At 33.6% G+C, this 19546-nt stretch overlaps 1 protein-coding gene and 1 long non-coding RNA gene across 2 annotated transcripts; both read left to right on the top strand.

The window, feature by feature from the left end:
* Window positions 1-614: 614 nt before the first annotated feature.
* LOC103153996 (ras-related protein Rab-10) lies at window positions 615-16408 on the top strand. The gene is made up of 6 exons (XM_007575157.2): window positions 615-1343; window positions 9259-9319; window positions 11273-11411; window positions 12896-12985; window positions 14753-14854; window positions 15835-16408. Exons 1-6 carry the CDS (start codon window positions 1217-1219, stop codon window positions 15919-15921), a joined length of 606 nt encoding a protein of 201 aa, XP_007575219.1. The 5' UTR covers window positions 615-1216; the 3' UTR covers window positions 15922-16408.
* Window positions 16409-17164: 756 nt separating this feature from the next.
* On the top strand, window positions 17165-17921 carry LOC107834499 (uncharacterized). The gene is made up of 2 exons (XR_001660299.1): window positions 17165-17459; window positions 17627-17921. It is a non-coding gene; the product is annotated as an uncharacterized LOC107834499 (long non-coding RNA).
* Window positions 17922-19546: the final 1625 nt, after the last annotated feature.

The following is a 19546-nucleotide window of genomic DNA, read 5'->3' on the forward strand; positions in this document are numbered from 1 at the left end:
TTTTTATCACAATAGTAGATCCGTAAGCTTTCACAGGTGCATGAGTTTGAGACCACAATATGAGTTTAAAAATTTTTAAGAACGATTGTTCAACTTTCAACGCCAAAAAGAGAGATTGGCATAACTTGCGTCAGTTCTGAAGCAAAATCTTCCACCTCTGTCATAATATTCAAATGTAAAACAAAACAAAAGTCTTCCGACGCTTTTTATAAGTGACCCCAAAGGTTCATCGTGGGGAAACGCCCGTAAAAAAGAACCGAAGTACTTATATGACATCACTTTGCCTGACTCACAGCTGGGATGGTCACCTCACCAAGTGCCAACTTGCCATGAAAACACACCCGAGCGGTCAGAGATCCGCATGAAACTGGCGTCCATGTTGGCTCAAAGGGGGGTTTTCACACTGGGAGGCAAAGGGACTTCTGCGCCGTAATGTCAGGGTGATTCACGCAGTAACATTTGGCCTATCGGTCACGCTAAAGCACGCCCCTTGACTGGTCGAGCTTTACAGTTTCAACCAATCACAGTAAGTTATACCACCAAGTGGCAGATTCAGTAACCAATCAAAAGCTTATGTTTTGACAGAAGGTTGGGAGAAGGCGTGTCCATTGGTCCAGGGAGTCGCCGCTGTGGCTCCTATTCGAAGGCGACGGCGGTCGTCTGTATTTCTGCTCTAATCTCATCTGAAAAGCTAAATTACACCTAGCAGACAGTGAATTTAATTTACTTTCATGTTTGGTTTATTCCCAGTTCTTCTCAGTCGAGCTCTCGGCGGGGCTCTGGAATGACGGCGTGTGCGGAGAATTTGAATTAGCTCGCAGTTAGTTTGAAGAAAGAGTGAGTTGGGGCAGAGACGTAGAGAGAAGCCATTTTGTCCCGACTGTGTGGGAGAAAAGAGAGTGGAAAAGAGGAATCACACGGGAGGAGATACCATTTTTTTTTTTTGCTTTTTGTTCTCATGTTGTAAGAGAAGAAACAGTTCGGGATATATCAACTTCTTGGACACGTATTTGGGTTCTTTATTTGGGTGATATTTTAGCCTACTACTAGCTCGCCAAAGCTAATCAACAAATCCCAGATTGTTAACTGTTAACAGCCAGGAGGGCTGGAGCGGGTTGGTCAAGTTGGCCACGGAGCTGGAATTAGACTTCACATAGCCGTGCTAGTTTGTCCTTTGTTTCTTTTTGTATCTGGGTGAACACATAATTATTTTTCAATGGCGAAAAAGACGTACGACTTGCTGTTCAAGCTGCTGCTGATCGGCGACTCGGGTGTGGGGAAGACCTGCGTGCTGTTCCGCTTCTCTGACGACGCCTTCAACACAACCTTCATCTCTACCATAGGTAAGAACTCCAGATGACACACACACACAACTGGGCTTGTAGTTGGAGGTGTTGCTGATAGTTTTCGACCTCTGTCGGAGGTTTTTGACTGCTGGGAAAGTCATCTGACCCCCACCATGCAGCTGGAAATGGTAGGCAGGACATATTTGGTTAGCTGCTTTGCTAGCATGCATCGTTTCTCCAGGCCTCGGATTGTTCTTTAAAAAACCTATGGGATGATCCATAACCCCTGTTTTTGTTGCTTCTTATTTAAGTGAATAAAACACTGTGATAGTTTACGTTCACACCGGCTCTAAGTGTTAGTTAATGTAGAGGTATTTTTTGTCATGTCAGTGGCTAACAACGACGTGTTGGTAGCACTGCAGGGCGGCCATACTGTGACTAACTCTGAAAACTATTCCTCAAACCAAATGACAAGCATTAGCTTCTCCAATACAGCCAGATAATAAATATTCTTTGTTTGCTTTTACAATTTAGACGGTATCTTTTGCAGATATATGTAAATTTGTTTATAAAAGCCACCACTGTCAATGCCACAGAATAAAAGCTCATTACAAGCAACACTCAAAAGAATTATATATCCAATTGAAAGGACATTACAATAAAATTATACAATGCTAAGATAATGTCTGTAGTTTTTAAACAAACAGCTGCAGCAGTTTTTGTTGTTAATTTACATAACAACCTGTTATTCATCACAAAAATTAGCATTATTCCTAACAGGTTTAATAGGTATTAGCATAACATTGTATAGAAATGCGTCAAATACATTAGAAAGTGGGTCAACCACATTTATTACCATCATTTGTTGCGCTTTTGAGATGTATGCATATTTTGTCAGGATTAGAAAAGCTGACGAAAAGAGAACTGATTCGATCAAGTCGTTTTGTTAAATAGCATGAAAACATAAACTATTTGGGTTATTAAAAAAATTGTACCTCTATTCTGACAAATAAAAACCTTGTTTTGTAGGACTACACATTTTTGTTATGTTGCTAACAGGAAGTAAAGAAATAAATTGAATTCTAGGTGTGTTTTTTGACAGGGATTCTAGCAATCTGGACTCATAATAGAAAGTAATCTGTTTTAATTATATTGTGAAACCTGCAGCGCAATAACTAGTAATGCTCCCGTTACAAATCAAAAAAGATGCTTTCAAAAAAGGGATAAGCAATGTCAAGGTAAAATTATCAAAATATAATGCAATACAACACAGTTTAGAGCGTTTTTAGCAGTAATAATAAAAGTGGTATAAATCTATCATTACATACAGTTTAAGGTTTTGCAAATCTGCCACTAAAACCTTCATAATCTTTATGTTCAGTCATATTTTGTCTCGGTATTAATGCAAACCAATGTTTTTAAACTGTAAAGTTTTTATACTTAAAGTTATAGCTGTCTATACCTTTAAAGTTCTTGCCATGGAGTAATGCAGCACTTCCCTGCCCCACCTGTTGCTGAACACTTTTGGGAAAGTAGTTCAAAATGTTTTGGGGGTTTGCAAATATATATTAGATTTTCTTGTTACTTTTACAGTTGATTTAAGGCTTAATAAAGTATCCTTTTCATAATAACAATAGGTGAAATAATAATTGCCCATCCAAAATTGAAAAGTATAAATTAAAGTAGCATTATTGACACACTGTAGCCTATTTTTGGTAGCAAAATAGATTCCTCTCACCCAATTGTAATTGAGGATGTTGAAATAATTTTTCGTTGTTGTAAGAGTAGAAAAACAAAACTTCCAAAAGTGGGAGCAGAAGTAGGAAATGTTCACATTATGATCATTGTTTCATTGTATATCCCTAATAATTAAAAACAGTACAAATTGTTGTTGTTTTTGTTTACAACCTAAAAGCAATATTTATTTCTACTGCTACTAAAATGTTATAACGTTATGATTATTGTAGCTATAGTATTGTAACTGTAATGTATTTTTTTAGTCTTTTGCTCTCTATAGATTAACACAAACATAATTATCTGATAGTAGCTGGTTAATTACTTGGGCTAATTATTAATGTATCCATCCTGCAGTCTGTGTTTGACGTTAATGTGTTTTGTAGCTTGGCAACTTTATTTTTTTAAACTTCATAGAGTGATAGAGTTGCTCTTTTAGTTTCCATGACTTAAATTATTTCAGAACAGCCAAATTTTCTCTGCTGTAAAGAAACATACAGCTGCACTCTGCCTGCATTCTGTAATTATTACATGTTAAGTTAGATAGAAGTTTGCATTTTTATTGTCAATAAATACTGTACCTAATACATAAAAAACTAAAGAGTTTAAACTTTGCATGTTATTTGTTTGTTTTGAAAAAAACTAAATCAGTTTAGTATTACTGGCACACAGATCCACATTTGTTTTGTAAAATATTGCCAATAGGTGACATTGATTTTGGTTTGCAGCCATAGCTGAATAATTAAAACCAGAATATACCACTGGAGACCTTGTTGGGGGGATAAAGGAAACAAGTCAGTTTTGTTAAAATATTTTGGCTACAGACGAGGTGACGTTAACCATAAACAGGTTCTCTGGCTTTAAGGACTTTGTAGCTGTTGCCACAACATGACACAAGATGACTTAATGACTCAATCATTGAAATAAGGTCAACAAAACTCTGTATAACAATTGCAGAATTACATCTGATTGTTGTCTTAAGGATAAACAAACAAACCTGTTGGGTGTATTTAAGCAATTTATGTAGCATTACAAGTTAAAACAGCTTTTTGCAACTGAAAAGCAAAGAAGCTTTGAATTGTGAGTGTATGAATGCCTTAGATCCTCCAGTGGGAGTCATAAACGATCCTCCAAGGTGGCATCATCAGCCTCTTTCCTCTACCTTACTTTACACTTGCATCTAAAATCGCACTTGCATGAGTTAAGTGTCAAAGTATGTCAAATCCCGGCGCAGCCAAAGCGAGGCCTCCATTTACTCTTATTGCTTAAGACCCGCGCTGAGTAGTAATGAAACATTAGAGTGCTCTGACATTATTGTCCCTGATCCTTTGGACTCGGCTTTCGTTTCGACATTTCTTTTTAATAACTTATGTCTTGTTAAGTTATCCTGAGTATAAGCAGCTGTTTCCAGCGGCGTCCAAGTTGGATTAATTTGTCGTAGTTGAGACATGAACTGCTTTGCTGCTGCAGAGCTTGCCAATACATGAAGACTTCTGCCTTTCAGTCTGCACCTTTGCTTCGACTTGTACTACACTGCAAAAACAGAAACTCTTACCAAGTATTTTTGGTCTAGTTTTTAGTTCAAATATCTTGGTACAATTAAAGTAAGACAAAAGTAATTTGCCAGTAACTTTTCATTCTGCATCTTTGCTACGATTTGCAATACACTGCAAAAACACAAACTCTTACTAAGTATTTTTGGTCTAGTTAAGGAATTATCTTTGTAACTTGTAACTTTTTACAAGATATATTAGCTTGTTTCAAGTCAACAATTCCTTAACATTGATGAAAACGTTCTAGTTCCACAGGCAGATTATTTTTCTTATAACGAGACATCTTTTCAAAGTTATAAGTGAAACCTGACAGTGAAGCTAGAACTTTTTCATCAGTATTAAGGATATTTTGACTCCTATATCAGGGTTTCCCTCAGTGTATTATAAGCCTGGTGGGACACCAGGCTTTACTTGTGGGCCCCCACCAGGCTAAGCATTGCTTATTTTTTTGAGTCTTTATACAATGTTTGCATTTTTTTAAGGCTTTTAGTTGGTATTCAGGTAATAATATTCCAATGTTTCAATAACACATAATTATCAAATGATATTTTAAAATTTCCTGTCAACTTTAAACATTTTTAACTCAAAAACACAACGGCCCAACCACCGGCCTTAGCAAGTTTTCAGGGGGAAACCTTGTATATCTAGCTGAAAGTTACTAGAAACAAAAATACTTGGTAGGATTGTGTTTTTAAGTGCCCTTTTTAAGATTACTTAAAAAGAGCAGAGTAAAACCAATCCTTTAAGATCTTTGTTGTAGTTCTTAAATACAGTCGACCAGCAGGCTTTTCAGTGAGAGGAAAAAAGAACAAGAGTGACCTTTGGCCCTGGCCTGCTGATCTTGGCAGCGGCAGCAGCGTTTTCTGTTTTCATTTATAGAAATGTGGAACTGAATTCAACAGCCTAAAGTCAGCAGAACAGGTTTTAGTTGTCATTGTTTTTATATATATATATATTTTTTTGTCTTGTTTGTTTTTTAAAGTCGATTGTTTGGTGAAACTTGTTGATGTCTTAGTTGTGAAAGGAGCAGAGCTTAGATGGAGATCTCACCTGAAACCTGTTTGACATAAATAAACTGGAAGCAATGGCACGGCCCATTTTCTCATAACCGCACCGTTCAGGTGTTAAACTAGAAACGCACAGGTCGTAATAAATGTTGTCTCTGTATAACCAGCAATAAACTCAGTTATAACCACTGCTAAACTTTCAAAGTTATTACCAATCAGTGCAAAAGGGAAAACTTTATTGTGTTTTTTATGAGTCCCTCTGGCACGTTGAGCTGCGTTTGGGGGGAAAAGTTTAGGTACTTACCGAAGGTAAATTGATTAGTAATTCACATTTTATGACTTGGATACACTTACACACTCTGCTATAACCACTGGCTCTTAAATAGTGTAAAATATTGCAGTGTTTTTTTTGTGTAAAATTATGTTTCATGTCATTTTTGCTGTGCAGTCTGAAAGGCTGCTCGAGTTTTTTCTGCATTTCAGCCCTGATGGTTGTAACATGAAAATTGGTATTTAGCAGAAACTGCTCCCACATGGTGCTGATTTCAGTTTAGGAAACTTGCATTTTTATCTTTGTTCCACCTTTAATTTACATTTGTAAAGTTGCCAGCAATCATTGGAATCAGTCGAAATATTATATGCCGTTTTTTTGTTTTTTGTTTTTTTTTAGTGTTGCTGCCTGGGAAATAATTGCAATTTGAAATGTGTTCCCAAGTGATTCCTTAAGTTATTTTTTAACTTGCTATTTCACTTATTACTTTTATATCTACTGTTCGATCATAAAAAAATCATCCAAAATAAAATATTAAAGTTGGACAATCAAACACATACCATTCTCTTGAAATACTTGCAAAATAAAATATAAACAATAACAGCATGGAAACCAAATTCTATAAATAAGTGTATTTTTTTGTGAGCTTGGAATTGGGGCTGAAACGATTAATTGTGATTAATCAATTACTGAAATCAACTAATTTAGTAATCGACTAATCATTAACTGATGTATATAGACTCAAAACAGGAAATTTGCTGAAAGAACAACATATTCAGAATACTAACAAAGCCAAAAATATATCTACAATTAGCATTTTAGATAAAATAAAAAAAACATTTAGTAAATGTTTGTTTTATCTTTACCTTGTTTAAATTCTGTGGAAAAAATATAAGCAGAAAGGACCAAGTTTTTCACATTTTGATTTCAGATTTTTTTTTTTTTTTACTGCACATGCATCTGTTACTACAAATCATTAAAGCAATTCCTGGCAATAAAATGTTTATTTTAATATAAATTTTATTGCATTTTAGGCAATAAAATTATTAATTGCCTAAATAAACATGCATTAGGTAATAAATCTTTATATAATAATAAATAAATATTTATTTATAAGTAAATAAAGATTTTATTACCTCAAATACATTTAGTTAATAAATAATTTATTTAGTAATAAATGTTTATTTATACACGTATAGTATATTATATATCTGATGCCACCTAATAAAATGCAACAATTTATTGGATTTTAGGCAATAAAATGCATTTCTTAATTAAAATAGGAATTGAATTGCTTATTTGCATATTTTATGTATTTTAATATTACATAGAATATTCACAGAATGTGCCTTTTTTAAAAATCTAATTAATCGTTAAACAATCGATTAATCAATCACTAAAATAATCATTAGTTGCCGCTTCACTTGATAAAAATGGACTCTATTAAGATTTGTGGTGAAGTTTCTCCTTTGACTGTATTAACCATGACTACATATGTTTATGGCTCCAGATTGTTGTTGTTTTGATTTAAAATTATTCCAAACGCTGTACTGAGCGTAGCTGTATGGAAATCATCTTCCTACCCCTAAATGCAAACTTTGAAAACTGTGTAAAGAGCAGAACTGAAAACCTGGAAGAGGAATGTCGTCTTCCTCCGGCCCAGGTCTCATACCTTTTCAGAGACAGCTGCTTCTCAAAATACCCGGCTGGGAAACCCCCTCTGTCATTATCCAGGCTGCTTTTCTTCAGGATGACCTGGCTCTTGCTTAATATCTTTCTGATGATCTGTCATTTAAAAAATGCTTTCTGGGGTTTTTATTTCCACGGCAACTGGAAAGTGCCTTGTATTTATGTTTGGAAAGAATTGATCCTCTTTCAGCTTAGATTGTCATTGAAGTCCTATTTTAGGGAAGTATGTCCATTTTCCAGTGAATCTTTTTTACCCAACTTCCCAATGCTGAGGCCAGTGTTTAAAAATAATGGACTGTTATCAATAAAACTGTCCCTTTTTCTCTATACATCATCCCGGATTATATTATTTATGCGTCTTTTGAAGCAACTAAAACTTTCTTTCCCACTGCTTCTCCCCCAAGGGTGTCCATAATATCTGGTGAGTCACATTTTGGCAGGCAGTTCCTTCGTTGTTTTGCGACTCCACCCCTCCTAAAACGCAGCTGTTTCTTCAACGTTTTGACCAGGAAAACGTCCTGACTGAAGCAGAACTGACCAAAAACGAGGTTCACAAGAAGGAATGAATCACAGGGCTTAGACTAGATCTTCAACCAACTCATGAAAACTTTTCTAACTAGTGTTAATGGTGGTTTATTTCATTTTGGTGCTGTACTTTTTCATACTTTTTAAAATTAAATCACTTGACTTTACAATATTTGACCTAAATGTCTTATGAAAATAACCATTGAATGTCACAGTTCTTCCCAAAGTAGCTGCCATAAATTAATTTGTATTATATTCTATCAGAACACCTCAAAACAAAAACACTTATGTTATTAAACAAAAAAAAAGTTTAGTTTAAACTCCTTCCAGAGGGAAGAAAAAGATTTCTATAATGTGAAATATTGTTTGAAATCTACAAAATCATTATCTTTTGATTTTTGTTTTGTTTTGCATGTTTATTTTAACTAACAGTGCTAAAAATAATAAATATGCCAGGGTGGAGATGTATGTATTTAGTAGGACTGAAACGATTAATCGTATCAATCCTGGGTGCACCCAATTTATTTTTTTGGTTTTTACCTCGATTTCAGCCTGAACTGTTGGGGTTAAAGGAACAAACATAACTCTTCAGAATCGAAACGCGTTCTTTCTTTTTCCACTCATCTTCTCCTTAATCTCTTTCTTTGGCTTTCATCTGACTCGTCTGTTTTTGTGTAATTGCCACAACACTACATAAACTTCCATCTACCAATTACTTGAGTAATCAATTAATCTGTGAATTATTCTGACGATTAATTGGATAAAAATGTCACATTCTACATATTTTTCATTTAACCACTCAAGCCTTTTTTATACATTAGAAATGCATTGAAAGATGCAAATATACAAATAATTTAGTTCCATATTAAATAAGAAAATAAGAATTCCTTTAGTAAGCCTGAACAGGGTGATTATAAAATTATAAAATGCGTTCAAATGCAAAATTTATAGATATTTTATACAGTTTTGGCTTAATTACAGCTCTAAATGTTTTTTCCCCACCAAATAGCTTTTATATTTTTTTTGTCTGTATATTCCAGTTGACGATTAATCGATTTCAACCAATTAATCACAATGAATTTGATTAATTGATTTCAACCCTACTTCAGTTAATCGATTTTCTTTGTGTTGTCACTCAGATAAACTCGCAAAACTATGTAAAATGCATCCGACACGTCTGTTTTTCTTTACAGGAATAGACTTCAAGATTAAAACTGTTGAATTACAAGGAAAGAAGATCAAACTACAGATTTGGTAAGTCCTTTTTTAAGCTTTTATTTGTAGACTGCCAACTTTTTTATTATTTGTGTGGCTGCTTCAGTTTCTCACTTGTATCATGGTACAACATCTGTTTGACAAAACTCCCTCAAGCCTGGAACTATGCAAGAACAGGAAATGGTCACCGCAGTCCATCAGGACATTTGCTGCATCATTGTTGGTCCACTACAGATAATTTCCACCAGCTGGAGTTTAACTGTCTGCTTTCCAAGTGCAGCACAGCAGCTGAAGTGTTTCGTCATCCAGTCTTTGGTAGAAACAGAGAGACACGAATAAAACAATAATGGAAATGTTTCCGCTTGTTTTATTTTAATGGATTTATTGCTTATTACATCAGCTTGGAGCCGTCTCTTCTTCACAGTTGGGTTGGTTTATGTCAAATATTTCCAAATGTTTCCATAAAATCCAATCTAGACTTTTAATCAAAATGATTCCATTTATCCTGGTTCTACATGGCAAACATCTGGCTTTGGTGTTTTAATTGGTGAACAATAATCTTGCTGTTAGGGTTCTGTGCACAGCAACAGCCTTAGCAATTAATCAATTAAACAACTAATTTAAAATAAGCTCAATAAGTTGTATGATTGTCTTTTTATGGGTCACTTTTTCTACCAAAGACTGGACGACAAAAAGCTTCGATCTGGTGTATTTGGTCTCAACCAGCCCCTTTTTGAAGGACAGTTTTGCTTACAGAGACTTCATTATCCTTTTTTTTGTTTGTTTGTTTTCAGTTTTTATATACATTCTTGCTTCAACTCCCCTGAATCTAATTAACTGCTCTTTACCAAACTTGATAGCATGCTGAAGCTGTAATTAACCGTTTAATTCAGCTGCGTTGCAGCAGGGATGCATGTAAACATTGCAGGAATCTACTTGTTTAGACTTCTGGCGTTTTGGATTAAACCAATTCATTTAACTCTTTGAGCTAAATGAATTTAACTCCTCACGTCCAGTTCAATTAAACATAAAACGTCACATGAACCTTAACAGTCTTGTTAGAAGATAAGATTATGCTGAAAGTTGCCACTGAAATAAAACAATTTTCTTTTTTAATTGGCTTTTTGCAGGTGAAATGCTGAAATTTTAAATTTTTACCCCCTGTTTTTTAGATGCATCAAACACTGAAAACGTTCAGCTTTTTCAGGTTATGTTCTTGAAATTCGCATCCATACAAGATGGGAATCTTTTTATACCAACAATAACAATGATAATACAGATCTTAATGGCTAAAGTCAGAAACTAAGGGAGATGGATGGTGACACTGGAGTACCAAGGAAAATGTCAGTTATCTGAAGAAGCCGATGCAACATTTACCATTAGTATAATTTGTGATGTTTTCTTAAATTTGAGCAGTATTAGAAAATATTTTGCTCCTGGATTTTCTCCCATGGTTAAAAAAAAAAGTAAAATTATATGAATGGAGAATAAAGATAATTTTAATTCAACCAATTCACAACAAACATACTCACAGCTTGAACGTATTGATTCTAGTCTAAATTGGGAAAATATGATTCAGTTTGATGAAGTTGGATCCTATATTAGTTTATATTGTTTGTCACATGTTCTTTAGTGTGAAACATGAAAACTTTCTCTCTTAATTAGAAATGTTTTGAGTTAATTCACCATGTTTCTGTATCAGATCGGTTGATACTAAACCTCAGATATCGTATTGGAAGTGATTGGTGCATGTGTAAAAACAACATGTGATAAAATGTCATAAATGACTTATAAAGCATTACAAAAAGCTTTAAATATGCATTTAAAATGAAAAATAAGATGTTCTTCCTCTCTAATTTACCCAATTTTGTATGTTTTTGTTTGTAGACGTATAGAAATATATTTTATGTTACAATTTATTTATTTTTTTGTATTATCTGGAATTTATTTGATGATAATGTAACATTTCTAAGTGAAACTTTTGCTGTGCAGGGACACAGCAGGCCAGGAACGGTTCCACACCATCACCACCTCGTACTACAGAGGGGCTATGGGCATCATGCTGGTCTATGACATCACTAACGCCAAGAGCTTCGAAAACATCAGCAAATGGCTGCGCAACATTGATGAGGTGAGAAACAGAAACTAATGCAGCCAGCAGGACAAAACGGGAATAATTCAGTGGATCTGTGTTGATTAGATGCAGTTTGCAGTTTGTTTTAAAGGCCAACCTGAACTCTTTGCTCGTGGACAGAAAGGACTAGTCGGTGCGTTTTCAGTGGAAAGTGTCGGGCCAAACTGGGCGAGGCCATCTGACCTTGTCATTGTAATTTGTGTCACCGTTGCTGTTTTTAAAGAGGAAAGGAAACAATGAATTTCCTGCTGAGAAGTTGACGTTTCATTTGGTGCTCTAAACCCCAAAGAAGCTGAGATTTTAAAACACTTTTCTCTATTTTATTTGTTGTTAATCTAGTGGACAAAATCTGTTTGAATAAACTATGGAGCACGACGAACGTCTTCTGTTTCTGACCAACTTTTACTAATTTGATTGAGCAGGAGAGACGTGATGGACTGAGTGTGACTAGTCTGTTTTAATTTAAGCTGAGCTTCGCCTTTAAAACATCAGTAAATCTACAAGTAGTTTCAGATTATAAAAGAATGATTACTATTTGCAGTTTTAGATTAAAATAGTGTACCATTGACACGCTAAATTTAAAGAGGGTAACAGATTTTATATTTTAACTTCAAGCTGGATTGCTAAATCATTTTGAACAGTTAAAAACCAAGTTTTAAATGTAATTCAAGCAATTTTTAATACTTTTTATATTCCTACACTATATACAAATAGGCTAAAGATATTCTTAGAGTATGGGCAAAAGCTAAGTTTCTTATTGTTCAATAATAAACTCTTGGCTTCCTCTTGGTAACGGTTATTTATAGTTTTATGTTGATGATTAACCTTTTAAATTGCTATATTATTATTTACCATTTATTTTAGATGTTTTGTGGTAGCCTCAGTATAATTGATATTATTTTTTATGATTTACTATTAAATTAAATAAATAGTATTTTTATGATGATTAACCATTAAATTAATATTTTTATTATTTAATCTTTTTTAACCAATATTATTGGTAGATATTTATTTGATATTAAATTATTTTTATTTTAATTTATAATGATGATTAAACATTAAATTACTATGTTTATGATTTGACATAATTTTTTGGGATAAAAAATATTAAATTTTTATTGTTTTCTATTATTTAGCATAATTATTATTTTTTGAATATTTGAATTTCTAACAGCTTTTATGTTTAAATTGTCGTGCATTGTCGCTTTTTCACCTCATTTTTCTGTGCAACTTTAATAATAATTTGGGATTAACTAATAAATCTAGTCACAGATTGCTGTTTGTGCGTTGAAAAAGTTTAGTGTTCAATAATTTAGTCCAGATTTGACAGATTATTAGATGGGAATTATCGAAGACGTTCAGCATGCCAAAAATATCACTCAAGTTTTGTTTTTGCTTAGGATATTTATTAGCAAAATAAATCTTGGAATTGTCCTTATTAAAAGAAACAATTTCTAAGAAACAATTTCCTCTGTTTCCAGCATGCAAATGAAGATGTTGAGAGAATGCTGCTAGGCAACAAGTGTGACATGGAGGACAAGAGGGTTGTACCAAAAGCCAAGGGAGAGCAGGTGAGCCGATCGACCCACCTGAGCCGTTCCCCATCAGTGTTCTCTCTGTTGATTGGCTGATTTGTTGCTGCTGCTTTTCAAGCTCAGATTATTGCAGAACATTTGGGAAAATGTTCACCATATGTGATGTGTTGGAGATTATCACATAGATTATAGTCTTTTAACACAAACTATGAGAACATTTTCACATTTTGATTCAGCTGCTTCAGCTTAAAATCCACAGCTACATTGTCACAACATAATTTGCTGCATTATATTAAGCTTTGCGCAACATAATTTATCCTGCAAAAATAACTTTATAATTTACTGCTGAGCCAAGGGCTACCAAAAGGATCCACATTAAAATGGATCTTACAGGTAATTAATTATGTTGCCAGCAGCTAAAATTGTGTTATTTGTTGCTGTAAGTGGGGTGATAAAAGCTCTTAGGCAATCAGCACTTTTGAGGAGTAACTTTCTGAATTGCTGTATTAAATTAGGCCTGAACCGATTAATTATATTAATTGCAATTAATCGATTAAATCCAAAATGTACATCTATTTTGTACAGTTTGGACTTAATTACTGCTCTAAATCTATTAGTTATTTTCAGCAAATTGTCTTTATTTGAGGATGAATATTCCAGATAATGATTAATCGATTACTAAACTAGTAATTGATTGACAATCATTTCAATTAAACGCCTTTGTCTCTAAAGATTTTACCCAAATCTCTGCATGTGGCGAAGTTTTGTCTTCATCTGGTTCAAATTCACTAATGAAATGCTTTGCTATTGTATTTCAGGCAACAACATATTAATTTTCTCATTTGAAAAAAATAGTTGAATATTTTTAATCTCTATGTCTGAACATTGTATAAAATAATCATAAATGGTTAATTGAAAAATCTGTGGATTACCCAGTTAATCGATTACTAAAACAATCAGTAATGGCAGCCGAAATTGATTGTTTACTTGCATATTTTAATGTTTTTGTAATATTATAGAAACGTGTTAGGCTGTTAAATAAAAAAATCTTTAGATTGTTGCTTTTTAAATATCTGATTAATCAGAATAATCGATTTACCGATTACTAAAATAATCGGTAATGGCAGCCGAAATTGATTGTTTACTTGCATATTTTAATGTTTTTGTAATATTGTAGAAACGTCTTAGGCTGTTAAATAAAAAAATATTTAGATTATTGCTTTTTAAATATCTGATTAATCAGAATAATCGATTTACCGATTACTAAAATAATCGGTAAGGGCAGCCGAAATTGATTGTTTACTTGCATATTTTAATGTTTGTAATATCGTATAAAATTAAGTGGCTAAATGAAAAGTCTGTAGACTTTTAAAATTTGATTAATCATCAGAATAATTGATTAATCGATTACTAAAATAATAGTTAATTGAAAATACATCAATTAATGTTAAAACAGGTTTTTCCACAATATTTTAAACGTTACAAACACGACATTTTTCTTGTGCCAATTGGGATTTTGAGATTGAGGATATTTTCAAGTCATTTTCATTGATGATTTGCACCGTTTGAGTTAAAAATGTGAGTTTTACTCAGCTTGAGAGATTACAATGAGTTTCCTTTTCACACCATGAGACATCAGCTGCTCACTCGCACCATCTCACCTGATGAGTGTTGTGCAATAAACCAGCGATACCTGATCTCAGCCCTGCAAAGAAGATCAACTTTATATTTAGACTGGACTTTCATGGAACAACATCCATGGCTTCCAAGTCTGTTTTTTTATTTTTCTTTTTGTGTTCATAGATTGCAAGGGAGCATGGCATTAGGTTTTTTGAGACGAGTGCTAAGGCCAACATCAACATCGAGAAGGCTTTCCTCACGTTAGCAGAAGACATCCTCAGAAAGGTTTGTGTAGCTTTTTGCTTTTCGCATCAAAGTTTGTTTGTTACGTCAGACAGTTGGTTCCTGTGTAGATAAGTGAGGGAGGTCCGGCAGCATTCCTGTCCAGATAAAATAAATGATCAACGCCGTCTGGGGATCATGAAGGGCAACAGGTGACTTTTGTCACCAAGTCAGCGCAAGTTTTCCTGGACGTGTACTCTTCAATTCAACCAGGAGAGAAGCAAAATGTCAAATTATTGCAGAAATATTTAAACAAAATCAATCGTTTTATGCCTCCGTTGGTAAATCATGCTGGACACCTTTAAATATTGATCCATTTAACTTGCCAAATCACTGCAATATTTCCTACTTTAGTTTATTATTATTATTATTGATGCCTTCTACCAAGATCAAACAGAATTATAACAAATATTTTAAGATAAAATGATGGAGTTGACATTTTAAGCTTTCTTTAATATGTTGCAGTAGCTTTTACTATAACATAGGTTAATTAATTTTCTATTTTATCCAACTGTACCCACACACATTCATATGAACACATTTGTGGTCTCATCCATATTTCCGTGTCCTGTGAAGTGACAAGCAACTGATCAAATTATCAATCATTTAATATCTGAAAAATTCCCTCTGCAACCGAACCAAAATATGAAGTTAAGTGGAAATGTTGGTATTTCAAAGACCAAAATTATTTATACAAATGACAAAATCAGGCAAAAAACAATTTTCCAAATTGATTTCTTTCAATATAAAACTTTATCAGAAATTGAATCTGGTGAATTTTTGGTTAAAAAATGTTGGTTTGTTCATTCAGTGGGTAGAAAATCCAGAAAGTTTCCTCACAGAAGACAAGCAATACTTCGTAGTAAAATTAGTCAAGTAAAAGTACATTTTTCTGAAAAGGTTACTGAAGTAAATGTAACCAGTAAGTACCTAAACCTGCGGTGGGGTAAAATGATGTTTGTTTTTGTTTATTTTTGTTGCAGACGCCTGTAAAAGAGCCCAACAGTGAAAATGTGGACATCAGCAGTGGAGGTGGAGTGACAGGCTGGAAGAGCAAGTGCTGCAGCTGAACAACAACAACTCAGTTTCACCCACACTAACACACACACACACCTTCTCTCTCTCTCTCTCTCTCTCTCTCACACACACACACACAGTCTCTCTTTAACTGCTAACTCTAACCGTCTCGCCCTCTTAACCTGTCTCATGAGTTTTCTCTCACACTGACACTTTGTCTCGTTATCAGAATAAAACAATAAACCACTTCACTCGTCGAAGCGACGCCCCACCCACCCCGTTCTTCTCCCTTATGTTCCTCCACCGTGCATCTGATGATCATTTTTATTTCTGATAAAAGGAGAAATCCAGTCACGTTTCTTGTCATTTGTTTTAAATTCTCATATTTGTAATATTTCCTCTTTTTTTTTTTTTTTTTTTGCCTGAGCTCACTTCCTTCTCTCCCCCTGACACCGCCCACCCACAGCTCTCACCTCTAGAGGAACTCGACGTAAAACAAAACAAAAAGAAAAGAAAAATCAGGCAAAAAAAAAAAAAAAATTATAAAAAATGAAAATATATAAATAGGAAAAACATTTTGTACACTTTAGTGGGCTTTCTGACATCTTACCGTATTTGTTGATTTACACTTCTTTACCAAGTGACAGAGGCGTGGCTAGCTCCTTTTGTATGTGGGGGTTTATTTTGTCCTGTGCCTTATATGGAAGACAGGGGCGGGGCTTTGTGGTGGGTGGAGCCACATCTACCCAATGAAATTACAGCTCAATAATCTGTCAGTTACAAAGAAGCGGAACTGAATCTAAAGCGTTTGAATTTCTCCTTCAGCCAAGAGAACGGCATTATACAGTATGTCCTGTTGATATTTTATTTTTATCTGTATGGATTATTTTACTTTATATTTCAGTTTTGTTTTTTCTTTTTTTTCCCCCTATTTTTAAATTTTTTTTGCATGCAGGTTTCTTTGGGTTGGAGACGTTTCTGTAACATTGTGTAACGTTTGCCACTGGGTAACTGTGGGCGGGAGGTACATGAGTTCTCTTTGGAAATTCAAACAGTTTTGCAGATCCATTAAAAAAATAAGCTTGTTTAAGTTAACTTGTTTGTCCTCAATCATGTGCGTCTTGAAGGCGGTTTCAGAGCTGGTGACTTTTAACATCGCTGATGATAAAAACAATAATAATTTAAATCAGTGGTTAAAACTGTTGTACGACGGAGTATTGGGTGCTTATTTTTGTCTTTTTAATTATAAGAATAAAGCCAAAATACAGGAATAAAGTGGAAGAAAGTAGTAAAATTATGAGAAAAAAGTTATTTCTAAAGTATAACTTAACAAGATGCTCAACATGATCAATTTTAATTAATATTTCAGTGTTGGAGTCATGATAAAATTACTTCATTCTACTGAGTTTACAACTTTATTCTCATATTAACGTTGACTAATTGTACAACTTTACTCGCCTAATGTTTATTCTCCTATTATGACGTTTTTATTTTCATACTACCAAGTACTACATTGAAATAGTAGTATACGACTATTCTCCTAATATTACAACTTTATTTTCGTATTATTACGACTTTAATCTTGTATTACGTCGACTTATTGCCATACTACTTTCGTAATGAGTTTATTTTCGTACTATTACAACTTTATTCTGACACTACTTCGACTTTGTCAGCGTAATATTGAGTCTTTTCTCATATTATTACATTTTACTATGAAAATAGTCGTACGACAGAGTACTACTATTGTATTATTAGGACTTTACTCTTGTATTACGTTGAATTACTGTCATACAACTATTCTTGTATTATTACATTTTTCTTATAACTTTATGACTTTATTCTTGTAATTAATTTTTTTTTCTTAGCCTGGTCCTAATACTTTGTAATATTGTGAGTAATTTGTTGTACATAAATGTTTGAACCTTTCAGTTAAACATCGACTGGGACAAATTATATCCTAGTGAACTCCTCTTGCATATTTTGATCAATTAATGCACTTAAATCAACTTTGCATAACAAAACCGTCATATTAAAAGGAAAATTAAGAAAAGAATACTGGTTATTTCTTTTAATAAATATTCAACATAGTTGCACACTAAATTAAAATAACTTTTTTCATAAATCTCTATTGTGTCATTAATAGTACAAAACCTTTTATTTGTACCAGCAATAAAAACGGTTCTTTGAAGCAAATATACAAATCATTGTCACTTGGCGCCCCCTGGTGGCGGGAGCTTATTTTCGTCAGCACCTTTTCATGTTGGTATCAAAATCTCAGGAAAAAATAGACGTCTTTGTACAATGTAAATAATTATGAAGATAAGTTGTGTAGCAATTTTTAAAAAATTAAATGCAGACCCTTTCAATAAATTAGAAACATTATTGAAAAGTAACTTTTCATCAGTTTCTAACATCTAATGAAAAACGTTTAAATTTAGAATACAAAAACAAATGTGGACTTTATGAAAAGTATTTTTAATACCTGTTTGAAGGTTATTTTAATCTGACTAATCTAATTGGGCTGTATATCCTAATTTATTACATCTTGAGTGAAAAGCCACAAAAGCTGTGACTCATTAATACATTAAACTTTTGATTTCTTTGTAGCTCTTGCAGAAGAATAGAAATTCAGGTGTACGTTTCTAAGTCAACCTTTATTTAACCAGGTCAGTTATTAAAATTGAAATTATGTACATTAACAACCAAGAGAAACGTAGTGGGACAACACTTATGAATTATGGTGCAATTTTTTTAATTACTTTATTTTTTTAAATGACTTCTGCTTTTGGAAACTGGGTTTTTGTTTTAGTCAACTTTAGGAATTTTTAATAACATTGTTGTATAATGATACAAAAGTATAAACATTGATATAACAATGTAGGTTGATCCTTTTCAGCTCCTTCATGTGACTCCAGTGTTTACACCCATCTAACCAGAACACCCTCTTGGTTAATAATTGGCTTCATAACTGGTTTTAGTCCAAACTTCATTCATAAATAAATGACTTTGTAGTTAATAACTCAAAAAATGTACATTTTAACATTTGTAATAGCTTACCTTTTGTAGCTACACAAAAGAACCAGTGTACAAGTTTAAGATGTTGATTTAATAAGGCGCAAACCTTACTAGAAAAAGTTAATTTGAAAAATGTCACCCAGAAGCATGTGACCCACCATAAAATGTTTTATCAAAGAAAAATAAATTTGTCATGCGATTAAATCCTTCATTGATTAACTGAGAGGTTTAGAACCAAGTCTTCTTTCCAGATGAAGGTAAGTTTTCCTCTCATTTTGAAATGAAGTTGGTCGAGGAAGAGAGGAGAGTTATCCGAGGTCTCAGTGACGTTTCTAGTCGGTGGCGCCATCTGCTGGCCTACAACAGGCAGAACATCGATCCAGGTGTAAGGTACATGAACATACATTCCTGTCCCCCAAATATGAGGTTTTTTAAACTGGTCCAAAATATCTGTTAAACCCTTTACTTGCTTTAAAGTAAAAAAACAAAAAAAAAAAAACAAATGAAATGAACACTAATATATACCATTGTGTCATAAATCTAAGATTTGAACTAAATTACTAAAATTATTTGAATTTGAAATGTACCGGAATTAGGACTCCATGTTATCTGTTGAGATTATCCATTGACTCCCGATTAAATGAGGCCAATTTCTCAACA

Source organism: Poecilia formosa, unplaced genomic scaffold (assembly GCF_000485575.1).
Source record: "Poecilia formosa unplaced genomic scaffold, Poecilia_formosa-5.1.2 Scaffold1, whole genome shotgun sequence".
Classification (NCBI taxonomy): Eukaryota; Metazoa; Chordata; class Actinopteri; order Cyprinodontiformes; family Poeciliidae; genus Poecilia; species Poecilia formosa.

What these genes read in the sequence shown, in the direction of transcription:
- LOC103153996 (XM_007575157.2), top strand. Translation starts at nt 1,217, where the DNA reads ATGGCGAAAAAGACGTACGACTTGCTGTTCAAGCTGCTGCTGATCGGC. An exon ending in AACCTTCATCTCTACCATAG is followed by an intron (nt 1,344 to 9,258) that starts GTAAGAACTCCA and finishes TTTTCTTTACAG; the next exon opens with GAATAGACTTCAAGATTAAA. An exon ending in AAGATCAAACTACAGATTTG is followed by an intron (nt 9,320 to 11,272) that starts GTAAGTCCTTTT and finishes TTTGCTGTGCAG; the next exon opens with GGACACAGCAGGCCAGGAAC.